This window comes from Artemia franciscana, chromosome 11 (assembly GCF_032884065.1).
Source record: "Artemia franciscana chromosome 11, ASM3288406v1, whole genome shotgun sequence".
Taxonomy (NCBI): Eukaryota; Metazoa; Arthropoda; class Branchiopoda; order Anostraca; family Artemiidae; genus Artemia; species Artemia franciscana.
The window spans coordinates 28,637,206-28,664,690 of record NC_088873.1 but is presented as its reverse complement, the minus strand read 5'-3'; the positions used below and the strand labels follow the sequence as shown (position 1 = coordinate 28,664,690).

General features: G+C 32.8%; 1 protein-coding gene across 3 annotated transcripts in view; it reads right to left on the bottom strand.

Moving 5' to 3' along the window:
- The window catches only part of LOC136033053 (chitooligosaccharidolytic beta-N-acetylglucosaminidase-like), a 176,084-nt gene that overhangs the window by 93,071 nt on the left and 55,528 nt on the right, over positions 1-27,485 (bottom strand). For all 3 annotated transcript variants that reach the window (XM_065713641.1, XM_065713639.1, XM_065713640.1), the window contains exons 5-6: positions 20,343-20,510; positions 2,536-2,778 (exon numbers count right to left, since the gene is read on the bottom strand). In XM_065713641.1, the coding sequence (XP_065569713.1) occupies positions 2,536-2,778; positions 20,343-20,510 (411 nt within the window). The remainder of the gene's footprint in view (positions 1-2,535; positions 2,779-20,342; positions 20,511-27,485) is intronic.

The following is a 27,485-nucleotide window of genomic DNA, read 5'->3' as shown; positions in this document are numbered from 1 at the left end:
GTAAGGAGCGACATTAAAACTTAAAACGACCAGAAATTACTTCGTATATGAAAGAGGCCGCTTCCTCATCAACGCCCCGCTCTTTACGCTAAAGTTTGACTCTTTCTCTCAATTCTTCTTTTTAAAACAGTAAAAAACTTTAGCGTAAAGAGCGGGGCGTTGATGAGGAAGCAGCCTCTTTCATATACGAAGTAATTTCTGGTCGTTTTAAGCTTTAATGTCGCTCCTTACTTTCAGTTAAAAAAACTTGTTTTTTTTTATTTCATACGTTTTTGAATCAATGCATATTTTGATTTTGGCTCTCCGCAGAGGAATAATTAAAACAAAATTTGCATTTTTTTTTTTTTTGGCTAAATGGCTTTCACATAATTTTGATCGAATGATTTTGAGAAAAAAAGAGCGGGGGAGGAAGCCTAGTTGCCCTCCGATTTTTTGGTTAATTAAAAAGGCAACTAGAATTTTTAATTTTTTACGAATATTTTTATTAGTAAAAGATTTACGTAACTTATAAATTAGCTTACGTAAAGAACTTTTGTATTCTCATATTTTTATTACATATATGAGGGGGTTCGCCCCCTTGTCAGATCCTCGCTCTTTAAACTAAAGCTTAAATTTTGTCCCAATTCATTAAGAATGACCCCAGAATCACAAAAGCCGTAGAATAAATAGTTGAAATTGCTAAAAATACTTTAGCGTAAAGAGCGAGGTATTAGGAGGAGGTGAACCCCTCAAATGGGTAATAATTTCTGTTTGTTTTAAGTTTTAATGCTGCTCCTTACTTCCAGCTGAAAGAACTTTTTCATATTAATTTTTTCATTGTTTTTTCTTAAATAATGCTAGTAAATCCTGCACTCCCTTCATGGAGATTTTCTTCCCCCACGACAAATTATCGATGGAAAGTTTCCCCAGCATATCCCCCTCTTCTCAACCCCTCCCCCAACCAAAAAAATCCTTCTGAAAACGCCTGTACACTTCCCAATAACCATTACTATATGTAAGCACTGGTCAAAGTTTGTAACTTGTTGCCCCTCCCACGGGGACTGTGGGGGAGTAAGTCGTCCCCAAAGACATAGTTATAAGGTTTTTCGACTACGCTGAATAAAATGGCTATCTCAGAATTTTGATCCGTTGACTTTGGTAAAATAATTAGCGTGGGAGGGGGCCTGGGTGCCCTCCAATTTTTTTGGTCACTTAAAAAGGGCACTAGAACTTTTCATTTCCGTTAGAATGAGCCCTCTTGCAACATTCTAGGACAACGGGGTCGATACGATCACCCCTGGGGAAAAAAACAAAACAAAAAAAAACAAATAAACACGCATCCGTGATCTGCCTTCTGGCAAAAAATACAAAATTCCACATTTTTGTAGATAGGAGCTTGAAACTTCTACAGTAGGGTTCTCTGATACGTTGAATCTGATGGTGTGATTTTCGTCAAGATTCTATGACTTCTAAGGGGCGTTTCCCCCTATTTTCTAAAATAACGCAAATTTTCTCAGGCTCGTAACTTTTAATGGGTAAGACTAAACTTGATGAAACTTATATATTTAACATCAGCATTAAAATGCGATTCTTTTGATGTAGGTATTGGTATCAAAATTCCATTTTTTAGAGTTTTGGTTACTATTGAGCCGGGTGGCTCCTTACTACAGTTCGTTACCACGAACTGTTTGATATGAGGAACAACGAGAGGGGATGCGCTGGCCAGAGAATTGATTACTATCATGGTTGCAGAGGTAACTGCAACCTAGTAAATTACAAATCTCTGCTAATAGTATATTTATAAAAAATTTAGAAAAATGATCCATGTACTTATTCAAGCTTATCCTATGTCAGTTACCGAATACATTGATCGTTATATCTAATAAAAACTATTAAAAGTTTAGAAACAAAAGTTACTTTAAATGCCCTCCTTTTATCTGTATTTGCAAAACTAAAAAAGAAATTGCAATTGATATTAGTAATTTTTTCTAAAGAAACTTTTAATATTTGACTAGAAATCCCTCCACCCCAAGACCTATAGGACGTATCAAATGATTATATTTTAAAATATATTTATTATATATGTATAATTAATATATTACAATATATTATATTTAGATATATTTTACAGTATTAAAGTATATGATGCATAAGAAGCACGTAGCATACTTTTTCCTCGCCTTACTTCTGAAAACCTTTAATTACTACCTCTACCTAACCTCTAGTAGTTCTTTAACACCGAATAAACCCAATGGGCTCAGTGTTGTCGATTGGGGGAGGGGGATAGATTATTTGTCCCCACGAAAGATTTTGAAAAATACTTGTTTGGTATATTTTCATTGGAAAATATAACAGACTTGTTTTCCATCGATTTTGAAAAAAACGGACCTTGCCTTTATGATTGATATTTTGTTAATTTATCTAGTTTTAAGTATGATTTATCTTGTTTAGTAATGGAATGATTCTCGAAGAAATCGTAAAAGAGGCACCATGTTAAATCCAACTTGTGGAATATTTTTGGATCAAATGCGTTTTGGTGGTGGAAAATTTAATTACCCTTATGTCGTCTGGAGAGTAAACATGGCTAGAGGTATATGCACCGTACAAAGTCAGCTGCGGAACTCGACTTGAAACCAAAGGATAAGCGTTTGTATCTGTGATGTGCCAGTGGAAAACGTTCAACTTGTTGTAAGAAAGTCCATCTATTATTCTTTTCAGAGCTGGTAGAGGAAGGTAGTTCCTTGAGGTATCCATGCTTAGACCTCGATGTGAGTAAACTGGACTGTCATTGATAAGAGCCTAGAAAAAAACTATTTTAGATTCAGACTCATTAATAAAAATTTTATCAAGTCAATAGATACTTTAGTCATGTAATGTTAAAAAAGTGGCTGACTATACTATTAAATTAAGAAGAAGGTCTATGTACTTACTCTTGGACTGCCTTGTGATTCTGATGTGGGATTTAACGTACATATTTTGAAAGTCGGAAAAGTAAATAAGACAACTTTTCCGGCCTGATCTAGGATTAACGAGAACATGTAACTCAAAGCAAAGGAAGTTTTCTTTGGGGGTAAGGTTAAATATTACAGTTGGTAAAGGAAAATTTCATCTGTACTAGATACTAAAAAACTCGTTCGAATCTTAGGAAGTATTCTGTCTATGTTTAGTTATTGTAAAAAAAAGTACGGAATTGTGAAATGCTGAAAATAGTTACCAACATTCTTTGTAATATTAGTGATTCTTTTCCTTGGGTTCATTGTATTTTGAATTAATAGAAAATAAAGTAAATAAAATGCTAGTACCAAAATCAAAATGTTGCATTTGCAGCAGTCGCCAAAGCAGGGCATCAGTGTTGCTACAGATTGTTTTATTTTCTTTTTTCTTATGAAACCAAGTGGTACGTTCATCATTTATCTAGTACCAAATAAAATACTAGTACCAAAATCGAAATGTTGCATTTGCAGCAGACGCCAAAGCAGGGCATCAGTGTTGCTACAGATTGTTTTATTTTCTTTTTTTGTGAAACCAAGTGGTACGTTCATCATTTATCTAGTACCAAATAAAATGCTAGTACCAAAATCGAAATGTTGCATTTGCAGCAGTCGCCAAAGCAGGGCATCAGTGTTGCTACAGATTGTTTTATTTTCTTTTTTTGTGAAACCAAGTGGTACGTTCATCATTTATCTAGTACCAAATAAAATGCTAGTAACAAAATCGAAATGTTGCATTTGCAGCAGTCGCCAAAGCAGGGCATCAGTGTTGCTACAGATTGTTTTATTTTCTTTTTTTGTGAAACCAAGTGGTACGTTCATCATTTATCTAGTACCAAATAAAATGCTAGTACCAAAATCGAAATGTTGCATTTGCAGCAGTCGCCAAAGCAGGGCATCAGTGTTGCTACAGATTGTTTTATTTTCTTTTTTTGTGAAACCAAGTGGTACGTTCATCATTTTCCTAGTCTATATATATAAAAATAAGTTGTCTGTGGGTTATGTCTGTTACACTATGTCTTTTATGCCAGATTATATCTTCTATATATATAAAAATAAGTTGTATGTATTTTTGTGTTGAGGGTTTGCATATGACGTCTAAAAAATAAAGAAGAAAAAGAAAACAAACTAAAATGAAAAAACTGGGAATTGCTTAGATATTTCGAAATATTTTGACAATAGATTACAGTAATTCGAAAACCTTAAAACAGATACTTAAATTTTGAGGTTTATTATAAATTGTTGAGCTTTAGCAAGCTTGGCACGTGAAGAGGAATTTTTAGTATAGATCTTAAAATGACAGAAGAAACAGCCGAGGAATATGCTAAAATAGTTAATTCAAAGAGAAATTTTAGTATAAATCCTACAATGGCAGAAGAAACAGCCGAGGAGTCTGCTCAAAGGGTTAATGCCAAAAGGCTTGCGGTTAAAGAACGCAAAACCGCGCAGTTAGATGAAAATCCACCTGGACAGCGAGAGTCAAAACGTATCAAAACTGAAAATGATAGCGATGATGATTGGGTTTGGGATTTTGACTTGGATAAGGTCATCAATGCCTACCAGATTTTAGTTAAAAAAAACAAAAGTTCGGCGATATGTATTTCATAGTGATGCTGAAAAATAAAGAAGAAAAAGAAAACTGAAAAAAGAAAAAAAGGTTAAAAACTAAAAAAAAACTAAAAAGAAAAAAACTGAAAAAAAAATAAAAGCTAAAAAACTAAAAAAGAGAAAAAACTAAAAAAAACTAGGAATTGCACAAATATTTCAATATATTTTGACAATAGATTAAAGTAATTCGAAAACCTTAAAACAAATACCCAAAATTTTGAGGTTTATTATAAATTGTTGGAGCTTTAGCATGCTTGGCACGTAAAGATTTTTCCAAGTGTCAATGTTAGAATGAACATTGACAAATTGAAGAAAACAAATCAATAAAAAGAAGAAACTAAAACAAAGAAAAACTAAGAAAAGAAAAAACTAAAAAAGAAAAAAATAACTAAATAAGAAACTGTATCTAGATATGTAAGAATAAGTTGTGTATATGCATGTTTGTTTGTTTGTGGGTTCATATTTGACGTCATTATAAGTATATAAGGCTTTGTATATGACGTCATTATAAGATGACGCTACAGACTGGGACACCGTAACAGAAATGACGACAGGGACGCAGGGAATATAAATGACGACCGGGACACTCAAAGAGAAATTACAGACTGGGATACCGGGACACAAATGACGACCGGGACACAGGGAATATAAATAACGACCAGAACACAGGGACACAACTATAGCGGGGACGCCGGGGGCACAGGGGGATATATAAATGACGACAGGGACACAGGGAATGTTTGATTAGCAATCACCATCAACAAAGCTCAAGGGCAATCGTTAGAAAAATGCTGCATAGATCTGAATACGGATTGTTTTCCCATGGACAATTATTATGTTGCATGTTCAAGAGTTGGTAAACCTGACAATCTATTTATATGGACAGACAATGGGACAGCAAAGAATGTTGTATATTCGCAAGTTTTACGTAGTTAAATATATATAAATATATATATATATATATATATATATATATATATATATATATATATATATATACATATATATATATATATTCATATATATATATATATATACTAGCTGTTGGGGTGGCGCTTCGCGCCACCCCAACACCTAGTTGGTGGGGGCGCTTCGCACCCCCCCAAGCCCCCCCGCGCGCGTAAGTCGTTACGCGCCATAATAGTTACGCGCCATTGTAGTTGTGTCCCTATGTCCCACCTGTGAATATAGATAGATATATATATATATATATATATATATATATATATATATATATATATATATATATATATATATATATATATATATATATATATATATATATATATATATATGGTTTTAACTACGTAAAACTTGCGAATATACAACATTCTTTGCTGTCCCATTGTCTTTGCATATAAATAGATTGTCAGGTTTACCGACTCTTGAACATGCAACATATAATGGTCCATGGGAAAACAATCTGTATTCAGATCTATACCTCATGATTCTAATGATTGCCCTTGAGCTTTGTTGATGGTGATTGCTAATCGACCATTCCCTGTCCCGGTGTCCCGGTCGTCATTTACATCCCCCTGTTTCCCCCGGTGTCCCCGTTGTAGTTGTGTCCCTGTGTCCCGGTCGTCATTTATATTCCCTGTGTCCCGGTCGTCATTTGTATCCCGGTGTCCCGGTCTGTATATACATTCGTTTTTTAGTTTTGTTTTTCTCCTTTATTTTTTTCCTTTTTTTTTCTTTTTTAGCTTATTTAGATTTCCCTGTGTCCCGGTCGTCATTTATATTCCCTGTGTCCCGGTCGTCATTTGTATCCCGGTGTACCGGTCTGTATATACATTCGTTTTTTAGTTTTGTTTTTCTCCTTTATTTTTTTCCTTTTTTTTTCTTTTTTAGTTTATTTAGATTTTTAGATTTTTTAGTTTTTTTAGTTTTTTTAGTTTTTTTAGTTTTTTAGCTTTTTTACTTTTTTTATTAGTTTTTAGTTTTTTTGTAGTTTTTGCCTTTTTTTAGTTTTTTCAGTTTTTTTTTTAGTTTTTTATTGGTTTTTACCTTTATTTTAGCTTATTTTTCAGTTTTTTCCTTTTTTTTAGTTTTTTTAGTTTTTAGTTTTTTTAGTTTTTTACTTTTTTTAGTTTTTTTAGTTTTTTTAGTTTTTTAGCTTTTTTATTTTTTTTATTAGTTTTTAGTTTTTTTGTAGTTTTTGCCTTTTTTTTAGTTTTTTTAGTTTTTTAGCTTTTTCATTAGTTTTTAGTTTTTTTTTGTAGTTTTTGCCTTTTTTTAGTTCTTTTAGTTTTTTAGCTTTTTTATTTTTTTTATTAGTTTTTAGTTTTTTTGTAGTTTTTGCCTTTTTTTAGTTTTTTCAGTTTTGACGTCACCTGATCCAGTTTTTTCAGGTGACGTCACCTGATCCACGATCCACAGATCCACAGACAACTTATTTTTATATATATAGATAGTTTTTTATTTTTACTTATGTCCTGGTCTTCTTTTAGTTTTTACCTTTTTTAGTTTTTTTTAGTTTTTTAGATGAAATTTTTTTTTAGTTTTTTCCTTTTTTTCTTTTTAGTTTTTTATTGGTTTTTACCTTTATTTTAGCTTATTTTTCAGTTTTTTCCTTTTTTTTATTTTTTTTTATTTTTTATTTTGTTTAGTTTTTTACCTTTTTTTAGTTTTTTTAGTTTTTTTAGTTTTTTAGCTTTTTTACTTTTTTTATTAGTTTTTAGTTTTTTTTTGTAGTTTTTGCCTTTTTTTAGTTTTTTCAGTTTTTTTTAGTTTTTTATTGGTTTTTACCTTTATTTTAGCTTATTTTTCAGTTTTTTCCTTTTTTTTAGTTTTTTTTTAGTTTTTAGTTTTTTTAGTTTTTCATCTTTTTTTAGTTTTTTTAGTTTTTTTAGTTTTTTAGCTTTTTTATTTTTTTTATTAGTTTTTAGTTTTTTTTGTAGTTTTTGCCTTTTTTTAGTTTTTTTAGTTTTTTAGCTTTTTTATTAGTTTTTAGTTTTTTTTGTAGTTTTTGCCTTTTTTTAGTTTTTTTAGTTTTTTAGCTTTTTTATTTTTTTTTATTAGTTTTTAGTTTTTTTTGTAGTTTTTGCCTTTTTTTAGTTTTTTCAGTTTTGACGTCACCTGATCCAGTTTTTTCAGGTGACGTCACCTGACCCATCCACAGACAGACAACTTATTTTTATATATATAGATAGATAGATATATATATATATGTTTTTAACTACGTAAAACTTGCGAATATACAACATTCTTTGCTGTACCATTGTCTGTGCATATAAATAGATTGTCAGGTTTACCGACTCTTGAACATGCAACATATAATGGTCAATGGGAAAACAATCCGTATTCAGATCTATACCTCATGATTCTAATGATTGCCCTTGAGCTTTGTTGATGGTGATTGCTAATCGACCATTCCCTGAGTCGCCATCGTCATTTATATATCCCCCTGTGCACCCCGGCGTCCCCTTTGTAGTTATGTCGTTTTTGAATTGGTATATGATGAAATAAATTTTTAATTTTTTCCCTTTTTTTCCTTTTAGTTTTTTTTATTGGTTTTGACCTTTTTTTTAGGTTTTTTAGTTTTTTTCTTTTTTCTTTTTAGTTTTTTTTTGAAGTTTTTATCTTTTTAGTTTTCTTTATTTTTATTTATATTTTTTTAGTTTTCTTTTTCTCCTTTATTTTTCAGTTTTTTTCTTTTTTTTAGTTTTTTTTTCTTCTTAGTTCTTTTAGTTTTTACCTTTTTTAGTTTTTTTAGTTTTTTAGATGAAATTTTTTTTTGTTTTATTCCTTTTTTTCTTTTCAGTTTTTTATTGGTTTTTACCTTTTTTTAGCTTTTTAAGTTTTTTTTAGTTTTTCTTTTTACTTTTTTTTTAGTTTTTATCTTTTTTATTTTTTTTTATTTTTATTCTTAATTTTTTTTTATTAGTTTTTAGTTTTTTTTGTAGTTTTTGCCTTTTTTAGTTTTTTCAGTTTTTTTTTTTAGTTTTTAGATTTTCACCTTTTTTAGCCTAACCAGGATTTGAACCTGGGACCTTCATTCTCCGTTCTGACACCCTCTCTCACCGAGTGACTACTCCAGCATGTTCATTTTGGTGTTTTAAATGGTATATTATTAACCAAATTAATGTGTTTTACAATATACTAAGCATCGTCGAAACAAAAATGACGACAACTAATTTCATGACGTCAGTCAACACAGAAATTAAGTTCTGAAATTAAGTCATGAAATTAGTTGCCGTCATTTTTGCTTTGACGGTGACGTCATTCAAGTTATATAAGACATATGTTCACGTAGAAATCTATTAATGTTTAAGTTTACAATGACTGATGAAGATGCTCAAAGAGTCTATGCCAAAAAACTTGCTGCTGATAGAGAAAGTCAGAAAAGAAAGCGTGCCGAGGAACTATCAGCAGCAAGTTTTTTGGCATAGACTCTTTGAGCATCTTCATCAGTCATTGTAAACTTAAACATTAATAGATTTCTACGTGAACATATGTCTTATATAACTTGAATGACATCACCGTCAAAGCAAAAATGACGACAACTAATTTCATGACGTCAGCCGACACAGAAACATGACGTCACCTGACAACTATTTTCATGACGTCAGCCGACACAGAAACATGACGTCACCTGATCCACAGACAGACAACTTATTTTTATATATATAGATATATATATATATATATATATATATATATATATATATATATATATATATATATATATATATCTAGATTCACAAGTAGGACACAGGGAAACAACTACAATGGCGCGTAACTAATATGGCGCGTAACGCCTTACGCGTGCGGGGGGGCTTGGGGGGCTGGAAGCGCCCCCACCAACTAGGTGTTGGTACCAAAATCGAAATGTTGCATTTGCAGCAGTCACCAAAGCAGGGCATCAGTGTTGCTACAAATTGTTTTATTTTCTTTTTTTGTGAAACCAAGTGGTACGTTCATCATTTATCTAGTACCAAATAAAATGCTAGTAACAAAATCGAAATGCTGCATTTGCAGCAGTTGCCAAGGCAGGGCATCAGTGTTGCTAAAAATTGTTTTATTTTCTTTTTTTGTGAAACCAAGTGTTACGTTCATCATTTATCTATTACCAAATAAAATGATAGTACCAAAATCAAAAGGTTGCATTTGCAGCAGTCACCAAAGCAGGGCATCGGTGTTGCTACAAATTGTTTTATTTTCTTTTTTTGTGAAACCAAGTGGTACGTCATCATTTATCTAGTACCAAATAAAATGATAGTACCAAAATCGAAATGTTGCATTTGCAGCAGTCACCAAAGCAGGGCATCAGTGTTGCTAAAAATTGTTTTATTTTCTTTTTTTGTGAAACCAAGTGGTACGTTCATCATTTATCTAGTACCAAATAAAATGCTAGTAACAAAATCGAAATGTTGCATTTGCAGCAGTCACCAAAGCAGGGCATCAGTGTTGCTACAAATTGTTTTATTTTCTTTTTTTGTGAAATCAAGTGGTACCTTTAGCATTTATTCTAGTACCAAATAAAATGCTAGTACCAAAATCGAAATGTTGCATTTGCAGCAGTCACCAAAGCAGGGCATCAGTGTTGCTACAAATTGTTTTATTTTCTTTTTTTGTGAAACCAAGTGGTACGTTCATCATTTATCTAGTACCAAATAAAATGCTAGTAACAGAACCGAAATGCTGCATTTGCAGCAGTCGCCAAAGCAGGGCATCAGTGTTGCTACAAATTGTTTTATTTTCTTTTTTTGTGAAACCAAGTGGTACGTTCATCATTTATCTAGTACCACATAAAATGCTAGTACCAAAATTGAAATGTTGCATTAGCAGCAGTCACCAAAGCAGGGCATCAGTGTTGCTACAAATTGTTTTATTTTCTTTTTTTGTGAAACCAAGTGGTACGTTCCTCATTTATCTAGTACCAAATAAAATACTAGTACCAAAATCGAAATGTTGCATTTGCAGCAGTCACCAAAGCAGGGCATCAGTGTTGTAACAAATTGTTTTATTTTCTCTTTTTGTGAAACCAAGTGGTACGTTCATCATTTATCTAGTACCAAATAAAATGCTAGTAACAAAATCGAAATGTTGCATTTGCAGCAGTCACCAAAGCAGGGCATCAGTGTTCCTACAAATTGTTTTATTTTCTTTTTTTGTGAAACCAAGTGGTACGTTCATCATTTATCTAGTACCAAATAAAATGCTAGTACCAAAATCGAAATGTTGCATTTGCAGCAGTCGCCAAAGCAGGGCATCAGTGTTGCTACAAATTGTTTTATTTTTTTTTTTGTGAAACCAAGTGGTACGTTCATCATTTACCTAGTACCAAATAAAATGCTAGTACCAAAATCGAAATGTTGTAGTTGCAGCGGTCACCAAAGGAAGGCATCAGTGTTGCTACAAATTGTTTTATTTTCTTTTTTGTGAAACCAAGTGGTACGTTCATCATTTATCTAGTACCAAATAAAATGCTAGTACCAAAATCGAAATGTTGCTTTGCAGCAGTCACCAAAGCAGGGCATCAGTGTTGCTACAAATTGTTTTATTTTCTTTTTTTGTGAAACCAAGTGGTACGTTCGTCATTCATCTAGTACCAAATAAAATGCTAGCAACAAAATCGAAATTTTGCATCTGCAGCAGTCACCAAAGCAGGGCATCAGTGTTGCTACAAATTGTTTTATTTTCTTTTTTTGTGAAACCAAGTGGTAGGTTCATCATTTATCTAGTACCAAATAAAATGCTAGTACCAAAATCGAAATGTTGCATTTACAGCAGTCACCAAAGCAGGGCATCAGTGTTGCTACAAATTGTTTTATTTTCTTTTTTTGGGAAACCAAGTGGTACGTTCATCATTTATCTAGTACAAAATAAAATGCTAGTAACAAAATCGAAATGCTGCATTTGCAGCAGTCACCATAGCAGGGCATCAGTGTTGCTACAAATTGTTTTATTTTCTTTTTTTGTGAAACCAAGTGGTACGTTCATCATTTATCTAGTACCAAATAAAATGCTAGTAACAAAATCGAAATGCTGCATTTGCAGCAGTCGCCAAAGCAGGGCATCAGTGTTGGTACAAATTGTTTTATTTTCTTTTTTTTGTGAAACCAAATGGTACGTTCATCATTTATCTAGTACCACATAAAATGCTAATACCAAAATCGATATGTTGCATTTGCAGCAGTCACCAAAGCAGGGCATAGGTGTTGCTACAAATTGTTTTATTTTCTTTTTTTGTGAAACCAAGTGGTACGTTCATCATTTATCTAGTACCAAATAAAATGCTAGTACCAAAATCTAAATGTTGCATTTGCAGCAGTCACCAAAGCAGGGCATCAGTGTTGCTACAAATTGTCTTATTTTCTTTTTTTGTGAAACCAAGTGGTACGTTCATCATTTATCTAGTACCAAATAAAATACTAGTACCAAAATCGAAATGTGGCATTTGCAGCAGTCACCAAAGCAGGGCATCAGCGTTGCTACAAATTGTTCTATTTTCTTTCTTTTAAACCAAGTGGTACGTTCATCATTTATCTAGTACCAAATAAAATGCTAGTAACAGAACCGAAATGCTGCATTTGCAGCAGTCGCCAAAGCAGGGCATCAGTGTTGCTACAAATTGTTTTATTTTCTTTTTTTGTGAAACCAAGTGGTACGTTCATCATTTATCTAGTACCAAATAAAATGCTAGTACCAAAATTGAAATGTTGCATTTGCAGCAGTCACCAAAGCAGGGCGTCAGTGTTGTAAATAATTGTTTTATTTTCTTTTTTTGTGAAACCAAGTGGTACGTTCATCATTTATCTAGTACCAAATAAAATGCTAGTAACAAAATCGAAATGCTGCATTTGCAGCAGTCGCCAAAGCAGGGCATCAGTGTTGCTACAAATTGTTTTATTTTCTTTTTTTTTGAAACCAAGTGGTACGTTCATCATTTATCTAGTACCAAATCAGTGTTGCTACAGATTGTTTTATTTTCTTTTTTTTTGTGAAACCAAGTGGTACGTTCATCATTTATCTAGTACCAAATAAAATGCTAGTAACAAAATCGAAATGCTGCATTTGCAGCAGTCAACAAAGCAGGGCATCAGTGTTGCTACAAATTGTTTTATTTTCTTTTTTTTGTGAAACCAAGTGGTACGTACATCATTTATCTAGTCGAAAATAAAATGCTAGTAACAAAATCGAAATGCTTCATTTGCAGCAGTCGCCAAAGCAGGGCATGAGTGCTGCTACAAATTGTTTTATTTTCTTTTTTTGTGAAACCAAGTGGTACGTTCATCATTTATCTAGTACCAAATAAAATGCTAGTAACAAAATCGAAATGCTGCATTTGCAGCAGTCGCCAAAGCAGGGCATCAGTGTTGCTACAAATTGTTTTATTTTCTTTTTTTTGTGAAACCAAGTGGTACGTTCATCATTTATCTAGTCGAAAATAAAATGCTAGTAACAAAATCGAAATGCTGCATTTGCAGCAGTCGCCAAAGCAGGGCATCAGTGTTGCTACAAATTGTTTTATTTTCTTTTTTTGTGAAACCAAGTGGTACGTTCATCATTTATCTAGTACCAAATGAAATGCTAGTACCAAAATCGAAATGTTGCATTTGCAGCAGTCACCAAAGCAGGGCATCAGTGTTGCTACAAATTGTTTTATTTTCTTTTTTTGTGAAACCAAGTGGTACGTTCATCATTTATCTAGTACCAAATAAAATGCTAGTACCAAAATCGAAATGTTGCATTTGCAGCAGTCACCAAAGCAGGGCATCAGTGTTGCTACAAATTGTTTTATTTTCTTTTTTTGTGAAACCAAGTGGTACGTTCATCATTTATCTAGTACCAAATAAAATGCTAGTACCAAAATCGAAATGTTGCATTTGCAGCAGTCACCAAAGCAGGGCATCAGTGTTCCTACAAATTGTTTTATTTTCTTTTTTTGTGAAACCAAGTGGTACGTTCATCATTTATCTAGTACCAAATAAAATGCTAGGACCAAAATCGAAATGTTGCATTTGCAGCAGTCGCCAAAGCAGGGCATCAGTGTTGCTACAAATTGTTTTATTTTCTTTTTTTGTGAAACCCAGTGGTACGTTCATCATTTATCTAGTACCACATAAAATGCTAGTACCAAAATCGATATGTTGCATTTGCAGCAGTCACCAAAGCAGGGCATCAGCGCTGGTACAAATTGTTTTAATTTCTTTTTTTTGTGAAACCAAGTGGTACGTTCATCATTTATCTAGTACCAAATAAAATGCTAGTAACAAAATCGAAATGTTGCATTTGCAGCAGTCACCAAAGCAGGGCATAGGTGTTGCTACAAATTGTTTTATTTTCTTTTTTTGTGAAACCAAGTGGTACGTTCATCATTTATCTAGTACCAAATATAATGCTAGTAACAAAATCTAAATGTAGCATTTGCAGCAGTCACCAAAGCAGGGCATCAGTGTTGCTACAAATTGTCTTATTTTTCTCTTTTTGTGAAACCAAGTGGTAGGTTCATCATTTATCTAGTACCAAATAAAATGCTAGTACCAAAATCGAAATGTGGCATTTGCAGCAGTCACCAAAGCAGGGCATCAGCGTTGCTACAAATTGTTTTATTTTCTTTTTTTTAAACCAAGTGGTACGTTCATCATTTATCTAGTACCAAATAAAATGCTAGTAACAAAATCGAAATGCTGCATTTGCAGCAGTCGCCAAAGCAGGGCATCAATGTTGCTACAAATTGTTTTATTTTCTTTTTTTTGTGAAACCAAGTGGTACGTTCATCATTTATCTAGTACCACATAAAATGCTAGTACCAAAATCGAAATGTTGCATTTGCAGCAGTCACCAAAGCAGGGCATCAGTGCTGCTACAAATTGTTTTATTTTCTTTTTTTATTAAACCAAGTGGTACGTTCATCATTTATCTAGTACCAAATAAAATGCTAGTAACAAAATCGAAATGCTGCATTTGCAGTAGTCGCCAAAGCAGGGCACCAGTGTTGCTATAAATTGTTTTATTTTCTTTTTTTGTGAAACCAAGTGGTAGGTTCATCATTTATCTAGTACCAAATAAAATGCTAGTAACAAAATCGAAATGCTGCATTCGCAGCAGTCGCCAAAGCAGGGCATCAGTGTTGCTACAAATTGTTTTATTTTCTTTTTTTGTGGAACCAAGTGGTACGTTCATCATTTATAGTACCAAATAAAATGCTAGTACCAAAATCGAAATGTTGCATTTGCAGCAGTCACCAAAGTAGGGCATCAGTGCTGCTACAAATTGTTTTTTCTTTTTGTGAAACCAAGTGGTACGTTCATCATTTATCTAGTACCAAATAAAATGCTAGTAACAAAATCGAAATGCTGCATATGCAGCAGTCGCCAAAGCAGGGCATCAGTGTTGCTACAAATTGTTTTATTTTCTTTTTTTGTGAAACCAAGTGGTACGTTCATCATTTATCTAGTACCAAATAAAATGCTAGTAACAAAATCGAAATGCTGCATTTGCAGCAGTCACCAAAGCAGGGCATCAGTGTTGCTACAAATTGTTTTATTTTCTTTTTTTGTGAAACCAAGTGGTACGTTCATCATTTATCTAGTACCAAATAAAATGCTAGTAACAAAATCGAAATGCTGCATTTGCAGCAGTCGCCAAAGCAGGGCATCAGTGTTGGTACAAATTGTTTTATTTTCTTTTTTTTTTGAAACCAAATGGTACGTTCATCATTTATCTAGTACCACATAAAATGCTAGTACCAAAATCGATATGTTGCATTTGCAGCAGTCACCAAAGCAGGGCATCAGCGCTGGTACAAATTGTATTAATTTCTTTTTTTGTGAAACCAAGTGGTACGTTCATCATTTATCTAGTACCAAATAAAATGCTAGTAACAAAATCGAAATGATGCATTTGCAGCAGTCACCAAAGCAGGGCATAGGTGTTGCTACAAATTGTTTTATTTTCTTTTTTTGTGAAACCAAGTGGTACGTTCATCATTTATCTAGTACCAAATAAAATGCTAGTACCAAAATCGAAATGTTGCATTTGCAGCAGTCACCAAAGCAGGGCATCAGTGTTGCTACAAGTTGTCTTATTTTCTTTTTTTGTGAAACCAAGTGGTACGTTCATCATTTATCTAGAACCAAATAAAATGCTAGTACCAAAATCGAAATGTGGCATTTGCAGCAGTCACCAAAGCAGGGCATCAGCGTTGCTACAAATTGTTTTATTTTCTTTTTTTTGAAACCAAGTGGTACGTTCATCATTTATCTAGTACCAAATAAAATGCTAGTAACAAAATCGAAATGCTGCATTTGCAGCAGTCGCCAAAGCAGGGCATCAATGTTGCTACAAATTGTTTTATTTTCTTTTTTTTGTGAAACCAAGTGGTACGTTCATCATTTATCTAGTACCACATAAAATGCTAGTACCAAAATCGAAATGTTGCATTTGCAGCAGTCACCAAAGCAGGGCATCAGTGCTGCTACAAATTGTTTTATTTTCTTTTTTTATGAAACCAAGTGGTACGTTCATCATTTATCTAGTACCAAATAAAATGCTAGTAACAAAATAGAAATGCTGCATTTGCAGTAGTCGCCAAAGCAGGGCACCAGTGTTGCTACAAATTGTTTTATTTTCTTTTTTTGTGAAACCAAGTGGTAGGTTCATCATTTATCTAGTACCAAATAAAATGCTAGTAACAAAATCGAAATGCTGCATTTGCAGCAGTCGCCAAAGCAGGGCATCAGTGTTGCTACAAATTGTTTTATTTTCTTTTTTTGTGGAACCAAGTGGTACGTTCATCATTTATAGTACCAAATAAAATGCTAGTACCAAAATCGAAATGTTGCATTTGCAGCAGTCACCAAAGTAGGGCATCAGTGCTGCTACAAATTGTTTTATTTTCTTTTTTTGTGAAACCAAGTGGTACATTCATCATTTATCTAGTACCAAATAAAATGCTAGTAACAAAATCGAAATGTTGCATTTGCAGCAGTCACCAAAGCAGGGCATCCGTGTTGCTACAAATTGTTTTATTTTCTTTTTTTGTGAAACCAAGTGGTACGTTCATCATTTATCTAGTACCAAATAAAATGCTAGTAACAAAATCGAAATGTTGCATTTGCAGCAGTCACCAAAGCAGGGCATCAGTGCTGCTACAAATTGTTTTATTTTCTTTTTTTTGTGAAACCAAGTCGTACATTCATCATTTATCTAGTACCAAATAAAATGCTAGTAACAAAATCGAAATGCTGCATTTGCAGTAGTCGCCAAAGCAGGGCATCAGTGTTACTACAAATTATTTTATTTTCTTTTTTGTGAAACCAAGTGGTACGTTCATCATTTATCTAGTACCAAATAAAATGCTAGTAACAAAATCGAAATGTTGCATTTGCAGCAGTCACCAAAGCAGGGCATCAGTGTTGCTACAAATTGTTTTATTTTCTTTTTTTGTGAAACCAAGTGGTACGTTCATCATTTATCTAGTACCAAATAAAATGCTAGTAACAAAATCGAAATGCTGCATTTGCAGCAGTCACCAAAGCAGGGCATCAGTGTTGCTACAAATTGTTTTATTTTCTTTTTTTGTGAAACCAAGTGGTACGTTCATCATTTATCTAGTACCAAATAAAATGCTAGTAACAAAATCGAAATGCTGCATTTGCAGCAGTCGCCAAAGCAGGGCATCAGTGTTGGTACAAATTGTTTTATTTTCTTTTTTTTGTGAAACCAAATGGTACGTTCATCATTTATCTAGTACCACATAAAATGCTAGTACCAAAATCGATATGTTGCATTTGCAGCAGTCACCAAAGCAGGGCATCAGCGCTGGTACAAATTGTTTTAATTTCTTTTTTTGTGAAACCAAGTGGTACGTTCATCATTTATCTAGTACCAAATAAAATGCTAGTAACAAAATCGAAATGATGCATTTGCAGCAGTCACCAAAGCAGGGCATAGGTGTTGCTACAAATTGTTTTATTTTCTTTTTTTATGAAACCAAGTGGTACGTTCATCATTTATCTAGTACCAAATAAAATGTTAGTACCAAAATCGAAATGTTGCATTTGCAGCAGTCACCAAAGCAGGGCATCAGTGTTGCTACAAATTGTCTTATTTTCTTTTTTTGTGAAACCAAGTGGTACGTTCATCATTTATCTAGAACCAAATAAAATGCTAGTACCAAAATCGAAATGTGGCATTTGCAGCAGTCACCAAAGCAGGGCATCAGCGTTGCTACAAATTGTTTTATTTTCTTTTTTTTGAAACCAAGTGGTACGTTCATCATTTATCTAGTACCAAATAAAATGCTAGTAACAAAATCGAAATGCTGCATTTGCAGCAGTCGCCAAAGCAGGACATCAACGTTGCTACAAATTGTTTTATTTTCTTTTTTTTGTGAAACCAAGTGGTACGTTCATCATTTATCTAGTACCACATAAAATGCTAGTACCAAAATCGAAATGTTGCATTTGCAGCAGTCACCAAAGCAGGGCATCAGTGCTGCTACAAATTGTTTTATTTTCTTTTTTTATGAAACCAAGTGGTACGTTCATCATTTATCTAGTACCAAATAAAATGCTAGTAACAAAATAGAAATGCTGCATTTGCAGTAGTCGCCAAAGCAGGGCACCAGTGTTGCTACAAATTGTTTTATTTTCTTTTTTTGTGAAACCAAGTGGTAGGTTCATCATTTATCTAGTACCAAATAAAATGCTAGTAACAAAATCGAAATGCTGCATTTGCAGCAGTCGCCAAAGCAGGGCATCAGTGTTGCTACAAATTGTTTTATTTTCTTTTTTTGTGGAACCAAGTGGTACGTTCATCATTTATAGTACCAAATAAAATGCTAGTACCAAAATCGAAATGTTGCATTTGCAGCAGTCGCCAAAGCAGGGCATCAGTGTTGCTACAAATTGTTTTATTTTCTTTTTTTTGTGAAACCAAGTGGTACGTTCATCATTTATCTAGTACCAAATAAAATGCTAGTAACAAAATCGAAATGCTGCATTTGCAGCAGTCGCCAAAGCAGGGCATGAGTGTTGCTACAAATTGTTTTATTTTCTTTTTTTTGTGAAACCAAGTGGTACGTTCATCATTTATCTAGTACCAAATAAAATGCTAGTAACAAAATCGAAATGCTGCATTTGCAGCAGTCGCCAAAGCAGGGCATGAGTGTTGCTACAAATTGTTTTATTTTCTTTTTTTGTGAAACCAAGTGGTACATTCATCATTTATCTAGTACCAAATAAAATGCTAGTAACAAAATCGAAATGCTGCATTTGCAGCAGTCGCCAAAGCAGGGCATGAGTGTTGCTACAAATTGTTTTATTTTCTTTTTTTTTGTGAAACCAAGTGGTACGTTCATCATTTATCTAGTACCAAATAAAATGCTAGTAACAAAATCGAAATGCTGCATTTGCAGTAGTCGCCAAAGCAGGGCACCAGTGTTGCTACAAATTGTTTTATTTTCTTTTTTTGTGAAACCAAGTGGTAGGTTCATCATTTATCTAGTACCAAATAAAATTTGTGAATTTTTTTTGTGAAACCAAGTGGTACGTTCATCATTTATCTAGTACCAAATAAAATGCTAGTAACAAAATCGAAATGCTGTATATGCAGCAGTCGCCAAAGCAGGGCATCAGTGTTACTACAAATTATTTTATTTTCTTTTTTGTGAAACCAAGTGGTACGTTCATCATTTATCTAGTACCAAATAAAATGCTAGTACCAAAATCGAAATGTTGCATTTGCAGCAGTCACCAAAGCAGGGCATCCGTGTTGCTACAAATTGTTTTATTTTCTTTTTTTGTGAAACCACTTTTTTGTGTACCAAATAAAATGCTAGTAACAAAATCGAAATGTTGCATTTGCAGCAGTCACCAAAGCAGGGCATCAGTGTTGCTACAAATTATTTTATTTTCTTTTTTGTGAAACCAAGTGGTACGTTCATCATTTATCTGTTCTACGTACAGGGCCCAATTCGTCTGCTTGTTGGCCCTAGGACTGTGAATTTCTACCTAAAACTTGTCTTTGGATTTCTTTACTTTTTTAAAGTTGACATGTTTTAACATAGAATGTATAAAACATTATACTTTCATGGCAGTAAGTTATGCAATACATATGCATTACTCAATTGGGTTTTTCGATTTTAATAATCACTTTTGATCTAATTCTACATCTAAACGAATTAGGCGGAAAAAGCTTAAAGAAGATATAATATCCATAGAATATAATATTATTTTACAAAACAGATGTTTTCACACCATAATTTACGGAATATATCTTTTTAACTTCAGTTTTAGCTTTCCAGTCAATTTGTTTTGAGAAATGTAATCTTAACAGTAAAATAATATTATTTTAACTAGTTTCTTTAGTTTAGAAGCTTCACAGTTACAGCAATGAAGAATGAGTCTATTCAACCAATCGGTAAATCCAGGTCTATGAATTCATATGCAAATGTACCATTTTGGCTGGATGATAAAGACTATGGCCTGATTCAAGCTTAAGATAGTGGATTTTTTTGGTCGCAATACGAAGAAAAATAAAACATCTTTAATAGGTGAAAATGTTAGTCTGTAACTTGCATTAATTCGTACTTTTTAGAGAATATCCTTGTCACTGCTTGAAGTTGAAAGTATATACAGTGGTTTCATAAAAAATGGTGGTTTCATAAAAAAATGGATCATAAAAATAAGTGGTTTTCATAAAGTGGTTTCATGAAAACCAAGCTTCTAAGAGTGGTTTCTTAAATCTTTCTTAAATCATACTTACGTTTATATTTAGTGTCTAAAAAGTTTGTAATCAATCAAAGAAATTTACCTGGGTAGTCACTAAAAATGCTGAAACCTCAGGATCATAGATTATAAGCTGAGAAAGAGTTTCTAGTCCATGTCTTGCTCCGTATACTGTCGGTGCAACGATGGCAACAACACTTTTATCTCCATTTGTTTCCAAAGACAGAGTATAAGACTCGTTTGTTTCACTCGTCTAAAATATAAATAGAATCAAAGATATTAAAAACAATTTTGCAACATTTTAAATCAGTATAGATTTGATGAGTTAAATACAATTTTATCAATTAGGTCTGCTATTAATTTTTTGGTAGCTACACGGCTTTTTCAGGTGGCAAAACTTGAGAACCATCAAGGAAACAACCGTTATTACTATGAACATATCACAGTCATATTTATGCGAAATGCGGTTTGAAGTCTATTAACTTAACTATAAACTACCTGCCACTTTAGCTATAGTTGTCACTTCAAAATTGCCTAATATCAAAAGCAAAATGTTCCAGACAAAGCATAAGCAGACTAAAACATACAAAAGAAACTGCATATAAAAGACAGATTATTTTATAACTGAAAACATACATAAGTAGTGATTGGAGTGGTAGCCGTTAATAAAGTCGCCCCCTCGTCAATACCTCACTCTTTGCGCTAAAGTTTGAATTTTGTCCCAACTCATTTAGAATGACCCTTGAATCACTAAGGCCGTTGAATAAATGGTTGAAATATTAAACATACTTTAGCGTAAAGAGCGATGTATTGTGGAGGAGACAATTCCCCTTATATATGTAATAATTTCTGTTCATTTTAGGTTTTAATGCTGCTCCTTACTTCCAGTTGAAAAAACTTTTTTTTTATTTATTTTCTCTTTTTTTTTAATAATGCTGGAAAATCCTGCGCCCCCTTCATGGAAATTCTCTTCCCTCATGATAAATTCTTCCATGAAAAGATCCTCCCACGTAACCTCCTCCCCTCGACCCCACTGCCTCAATGCGAAAAAGTCCCCTTGAAAACGTCAGTACACTTCCCAATAACCATTAATATATGAAAACAATGGTCAAAGTTCGTAGCTTGCAGCCCCTCCCCCGGGGACTGTGGGGGATTAAGTCACCCCGAAAGACATAATTATTAGGTTTTTCGACTATGCTGAACAAAATGGCTATCTCAAAATTTGATCCGATAACTTTGCGACAAATGAGCGTGGGAGCCCCCTCCCACGCTCGGCCTAGCGTGCCCTCCAGTTTTTTTGGTCACTTAAAACTGTCACTAGAACTTTAACTTAAATTACAATGAACCCTCTCGCGACATTCTAGGTCCACTAGGTTGATACGATCATCCCTGGAAAAAAAAATAATTAACACGCATCCGTGATCTGTCTTCTGACAAAAAATACAAAATTCCAAATTTTTGTAGATAGGAGCTTGAAACTTCAACAGTAGGGTTCTCTCATACGCTAAATTTGATGGCGTGATCTTCGTTAAGATTCAATGACTTTTAGGGGGTATTTCCTCCTATTTTCTAAGATAAGGCAAATTTTCTCAGGCTCGTAACTTTTGATGGGTAAGATTAAACTTGATGAAACTTATATATTTTAAATAAGAACGAAAACGCAATTCTATTGATGTAACTATTGGTATTAAAATTCCATTTTTTAGAGTTTCGGCTACTATTGAGCCGGGTCGCTCCTTACTACAGTTCGTTACCACGAACTGTTAGGCAGTAGTAATAGTAATAGATGAAAAAGCAGTAGTAATATCATGCATAGAGTGCCTTCTGGGTAGTTCAAAATGCATCCTAAATAATACCCAAAATTTTCAATATAATGCCCTTAGCCTTAGTAGCAATAGTCCTAGTAACAGTAGAAGTAGTAGCAGCAGTAGTAGTAGCAGTAGTATTAGTAGTAATAGAAGTAGTAGGAGCAGTAGCAGTATTAACAGTAAATGTAGTAGTAGTAGTAGTAGCAGTAGGAGTAGTAGTAGTAGTAGTATAAGTAGTAGTAGTAGTAATAGTAGTAAAAGTAGTAGTAGTAGTAGTAGTAGTAGTAGTAGTAATAGTAGTAGTATTAGCAGTAGTAGTAGTAGAAGTTGCAATAGTAGTAATTGCAGTAGTACTAGAATGGGGATGTATATATTGCCTTTTTGCAGTTAAACATTCCCAACATTATACGCTATAACTTTCAACTTACTAACCAAAGGGGTTTCCGGAGCTATTGTTGGTACGCGCTTTTAACAACTTGCATTTACATAGTGTCTTTAGTTTTGTAAAACTTCCCCTCAATAATTTCCGAAAACTTCACCTTAATATCATTATCCTTTGCAGTATTGGTCGTAGTAGTAATAAGAGCAGTAGCAGTCATAGTAACAGCGTGCACTTATTTCTTTTTGGTCGCTTAAACACTCCCCCATTAGGCCCTTAAAGTTTCAACTTAATACCCTAAACTGCTCCTGAGATATTACTGCTACGCCTTTTTGACAAGCTGCATGCACATATTGTATTTTGATTAAGTTCAACATCCGCTCTTCATCTTAGCATTCTTGCCTTAGTAGTCACAGTAGCAGTAGCAGAATTAGTAGCATGCACATTCTGCCTTTTGATCATTAGAACTTTCCCCTAATCATACTCTGAAAGTTTTTAATTAATTTTCTAAGCGTTCTTGCGTTATTGCTGATATTCTTTTGAAAATATGCCAGCACATTGGTTTTGGCTTAGCTGAACATCACAAAGCAGTAGTAGTTGAATTCACTCAGTACCTTGTGGTTAGCTGAATATCCATCTCAACCTGCTCTGCAAGGCTCAGCTTAATACTTCAAACCATACATGATATGTTTATGATACGCCTTTTTGATAAATACATGCATATAGTATGTTTAAATTTAGTCCAACCTCCCGCTCAACATTCCCTGAAAATTTAACCTTAATACTCTTATTAACAGCAGCAGCACCAGCATTAGTAGTAGAAGCAGTAGTAGTAGTAGTCGTAATAGCATAAGTAGTAGTAGGAATAGTAGCAGCAGTACTAGCAGTATTAATATTAGTAGTAGTAATAGTCTGCAAATATTGCCTTTTGGTCAATTGACCCCCCCCCATCATGGCCTGAAAGTTTCAACTTAATATTCTAAGCCGTTCCTAAATTGATTCATTCAGTTAAAGATTTGATTCAGTTAAACTTTCCCCTCAACATTCCCTAAATTTCAACCATAGTAACTGGGCGTCAGTAGAAGTAATAGTAGAAGTAGTAGTATTAGTAGCAGTAACAGTAGTAGTAATAGTAGTAGGAGTGGTTGCAGTAGTAATAATAGCAGCAGTAGAAGCAGTAATATTAGCAATAAGAATAATAGTAGCAGTGGAAGTAGTGCTAGTAAGATGCACAAAGGGTCTTTTGGTCATTATAACATACCCACTCAACATGCCCTGTAAGTTTTATCTTGGTACTGATATTGATGATACGCCCTTTTGACAACCTGCATGTTCATAGTGTGTTTTGATTTAGTTTAACTTTCCACTAAAGATTCCGTGAAATTTTCACCTTAATAGCAATAGTAGGTTAGTAGCAGTAGTAGTAGTAGTAGCAGCAGTAGTACTATTCCCAAAGCACTTGTTGGTTAATTCGACATCCCCTTCAACTTATCCTGCGAGTTTCAGCTTAATACCCTAAGATATCTATATATATATAAAAATAAGTTGTCTGTGTGTGTGTGGGTCTGTCTGTCGGGTGACGTCATGTTTGTGTGTCGACTGACCTCATGTTTTCAACTGACGAAATTACAGACCGGGACATCGGGACAAAAATGACGACCGGGACACCGGCGCATAGGGAATATAAATGACGACACTCAAAGAGAAAGCGACCGGGACAAAAGGAATGTTCGATTAGCAATCACCATCAACAAAGCACCGGGACACAAATGACGACCGGGACACAGGGAGTATAAATGACGACCAGGACATAAGTAAAAAAAACTAAAAAAAACTAAAAAAAAAGGTAAAAACTACAAAAAAACTAAAAAGAAAAAAACTAAAAACTAATAAAAAACTAAAAAACTAAAAAAACTAAAAAAGAAAAAAAGGAAAAAAATGAAAAATAAAGGAGAAAATCAAAACTAAAAAACGAATGTATATACAGACCGGGACACCGGGATACAAATGACGACCGGGACACAGGGAATATAAATGACGACCGGGACACAGGAACACAACTACGACGGGGACGCCAGGGGGCACAGGGGAATATAAATGACGACCGGGACATATATATATATATATATATATATATATATATATATATATATATATATATATATATATATATATATCTATATATATAAAAATAAGTTGTCTGTCTGTCTGTGGATGGATCAGGTGACGTCACCTGAAAAAACTGGATCAGGTGACGTCAAAACTGAAAAAACTAAAAAAAGGCAAAAACTACAAAAAAACTAAAAACTAATAAAAAAAAATAAAAAAGCTAAAAAACTAAAAAAACTAAAAAAAGGCAAAAACTACAAAAGAAACTAAAAACTAATAAAAAAGCTAAAAAACTAAAAAAACTAAAAAAAGGCAAAAACTACAAAAAAAACTAAAAACTAATAAAAAAAATAAAAAAGCTAAAAAACTAAAAAAACTAAAAAAACTAAAAAAAGGTAAAAAACTAAAAAAACTAAAAACTAAAAAAAACTAAAAAAAAGGAAAAAACTGAAAAATAAGCTAAAATAAAGGTAAAAACCAATAAAAAACTAAAAAAAAAACTGAAAAAACTAAAAAAAGGCAAAAACTACAAAAAAAACTAAAAACTAATAAAAAAAAGTAAAAAAGCTAAAAAACTAAAAAAACTAAAAAAACTAAAAAAAGGTAAAAAACTAAAAAAAATAAAAAATAAAAAAAAACTAAAAAAAAGGAAAAAACTGAAAAACAAGCTAAAATAAAGGTAAAAACCAATAAAAAACTAAAAAGAAAAAAAGGAAAAAACTAAAAAAAATTTTCATCTAAAAAACTAAAAAAAACTAAAAAAGGTAAAAACTAAAAGAACTAAAAAAGAAAAAAATAAATGACGAAACTCAAAGAGAAAGCGACCAGGACAAAAGGAATGTTCGATTAGCAATCAACAAAGCAAAAAGCTAAAAAACTAAAAAAACTAAAAAAAGGCAAAAACTACAAAAAAAACTAAAAACTAATAAAAAAAATAAAAAAGCTAAAACACTAAAAAAACTAAAAAAAGGTAAAAAACTAATTAGCAATCAACAAAGCACCGGGACACAGGGAGTATAAATGACGACCAGGACATAAGTAAAAAAAAAAAACTATCTATATATATAAAAATAAGTTGTCTGTGGATCTGTGGATCGTGGATCAGGTGACGTCACCTGAAAAAACTGGATCAGGTGACGTCAAAACTGAAAAAACTAAAAAAAGGCAAAAACTACAAAAAAAAACTAAAAACTAATAAAAAAAATAAAAAAGCTAAAAAACTAAAAAAACTAAAAAAAGGCAAAAACTACAAAAAAAACTAAAAACTAATAAAAAAGCTAAAAAACTAAAAAAACTAAAAAAAAGGCAAAAACTACAAAAAAAACTAAAAACTAATAAAAAAATTAAAAAAGCTAAAAAACTAAAGAAACTAAAAAAACTAAAAAAAGGTAAAAAACTAAAAAAACTAAAAACTAAAAAAAACTAAAAAAAAGGAAAAAACTGAAAAATAAGCTAAAATAAAGGTAAAAACCAATAAAAAACTAAAAAAAAAACTGAAAAAACTAAAAAAAAGGCAAAAACTACAAAAAAACTAAAAACTAATAAAAAAAGTAAAAAAGCTAAAAAACTAAAAAAACTAAAAAAACTAAAAAAACTAAAAAAAGGTAAAAAACTAAAAAAATAAAAAATAAAAAAAAACTAAAAAAAAAGGAAAAAACTGAAAAATAAGCTAACATAAAGGTAAAAACCAATAAAAAACTAAAAAGAAAAAAAGGAAAAAACTAAAAAAAATTTTCATCTAAAAAACTAAAAAACACTAAAAAAGGTAAAAACTAAAAGAACTAAAAAAGAAAAAAATAAATAAAATTTGTCCCGACCGGGACAAAAGGAATGTTCGATTAGCAATCAACAAAGCACCGGGACACAGGGAGTATAAATGACGACCAGGACATAAGTAAAAAAAAAAATTAACAAAACTAAAAAGAAGGTAAAAACTACAAAAAAACTAAAAAGAAAAAAAACTAAAAACTAATAAAAAAACTAAAAAATCTAAATAAACTAAAAAAGAAAAAAAGGAAAAAAATAAAGGAGAAAAACAAAACTAAAAAACGAATGTATATACAGACCGGTACACCGGGATACAAATGACGACCGGGACACAGGGAATATAAATGACGACCGGGACACAGGGACACAACTACAACGGGGACACCGGGGGAAACAGGGGGATATAAATGACGAACGGGACAAAAAAACTAAAAAGAAAAAAAAAATAAAAACTAATAAAAAAACTAAAAAATCTAAAAATCTAAATAAGCTAAAAAAGAAAAAAAAAGGAAAAAAATAAAGGAGAAAAACAAAACTAAAAAACGAATGTATATACAGACCGGGATACAAATGACGACCGGGACACAGGGAATATAAATGACGACCGGGACACAGGGACACAACTACAACGGGGACACCGGGGGAAACAGGGGGATGTAAATGACGACCGGGACACCGGGACAGGGAATGGTCGATTAGCAATCACCATCAACAAAGCTCAAGGGCAATCATTAGAATCATGAGGTATAGATCTGAATACAGATTGTTTTCCCATGGACCATTATATGTTGCATGTTCAAGAGTCGGTAAACCTGACAATCTATTTATATGCAAAGACAATGGGACAGCAAAGAATGTTGTATATTCGCAAGTTTTACGTAGTTAAAACCATATATATATATATATATATATATATATATATATATATATATATATATATATATATATATATATATATATATCTATATTCACAGGTGGGACATAGGGACACAACTACAATGGCGCGTAACTATTATGGCGCGTAACGACTTACGCGCGCGGGGGGGCTTGGGGGGGGCGCGAAGCGCCTTCACCAACTAGGTGTTGGGGTGGCGCGAAGCGCCACCCCAACAGCTAGTATATATATATATATATATATATATATATATATTCGCGCCCCCCAAAG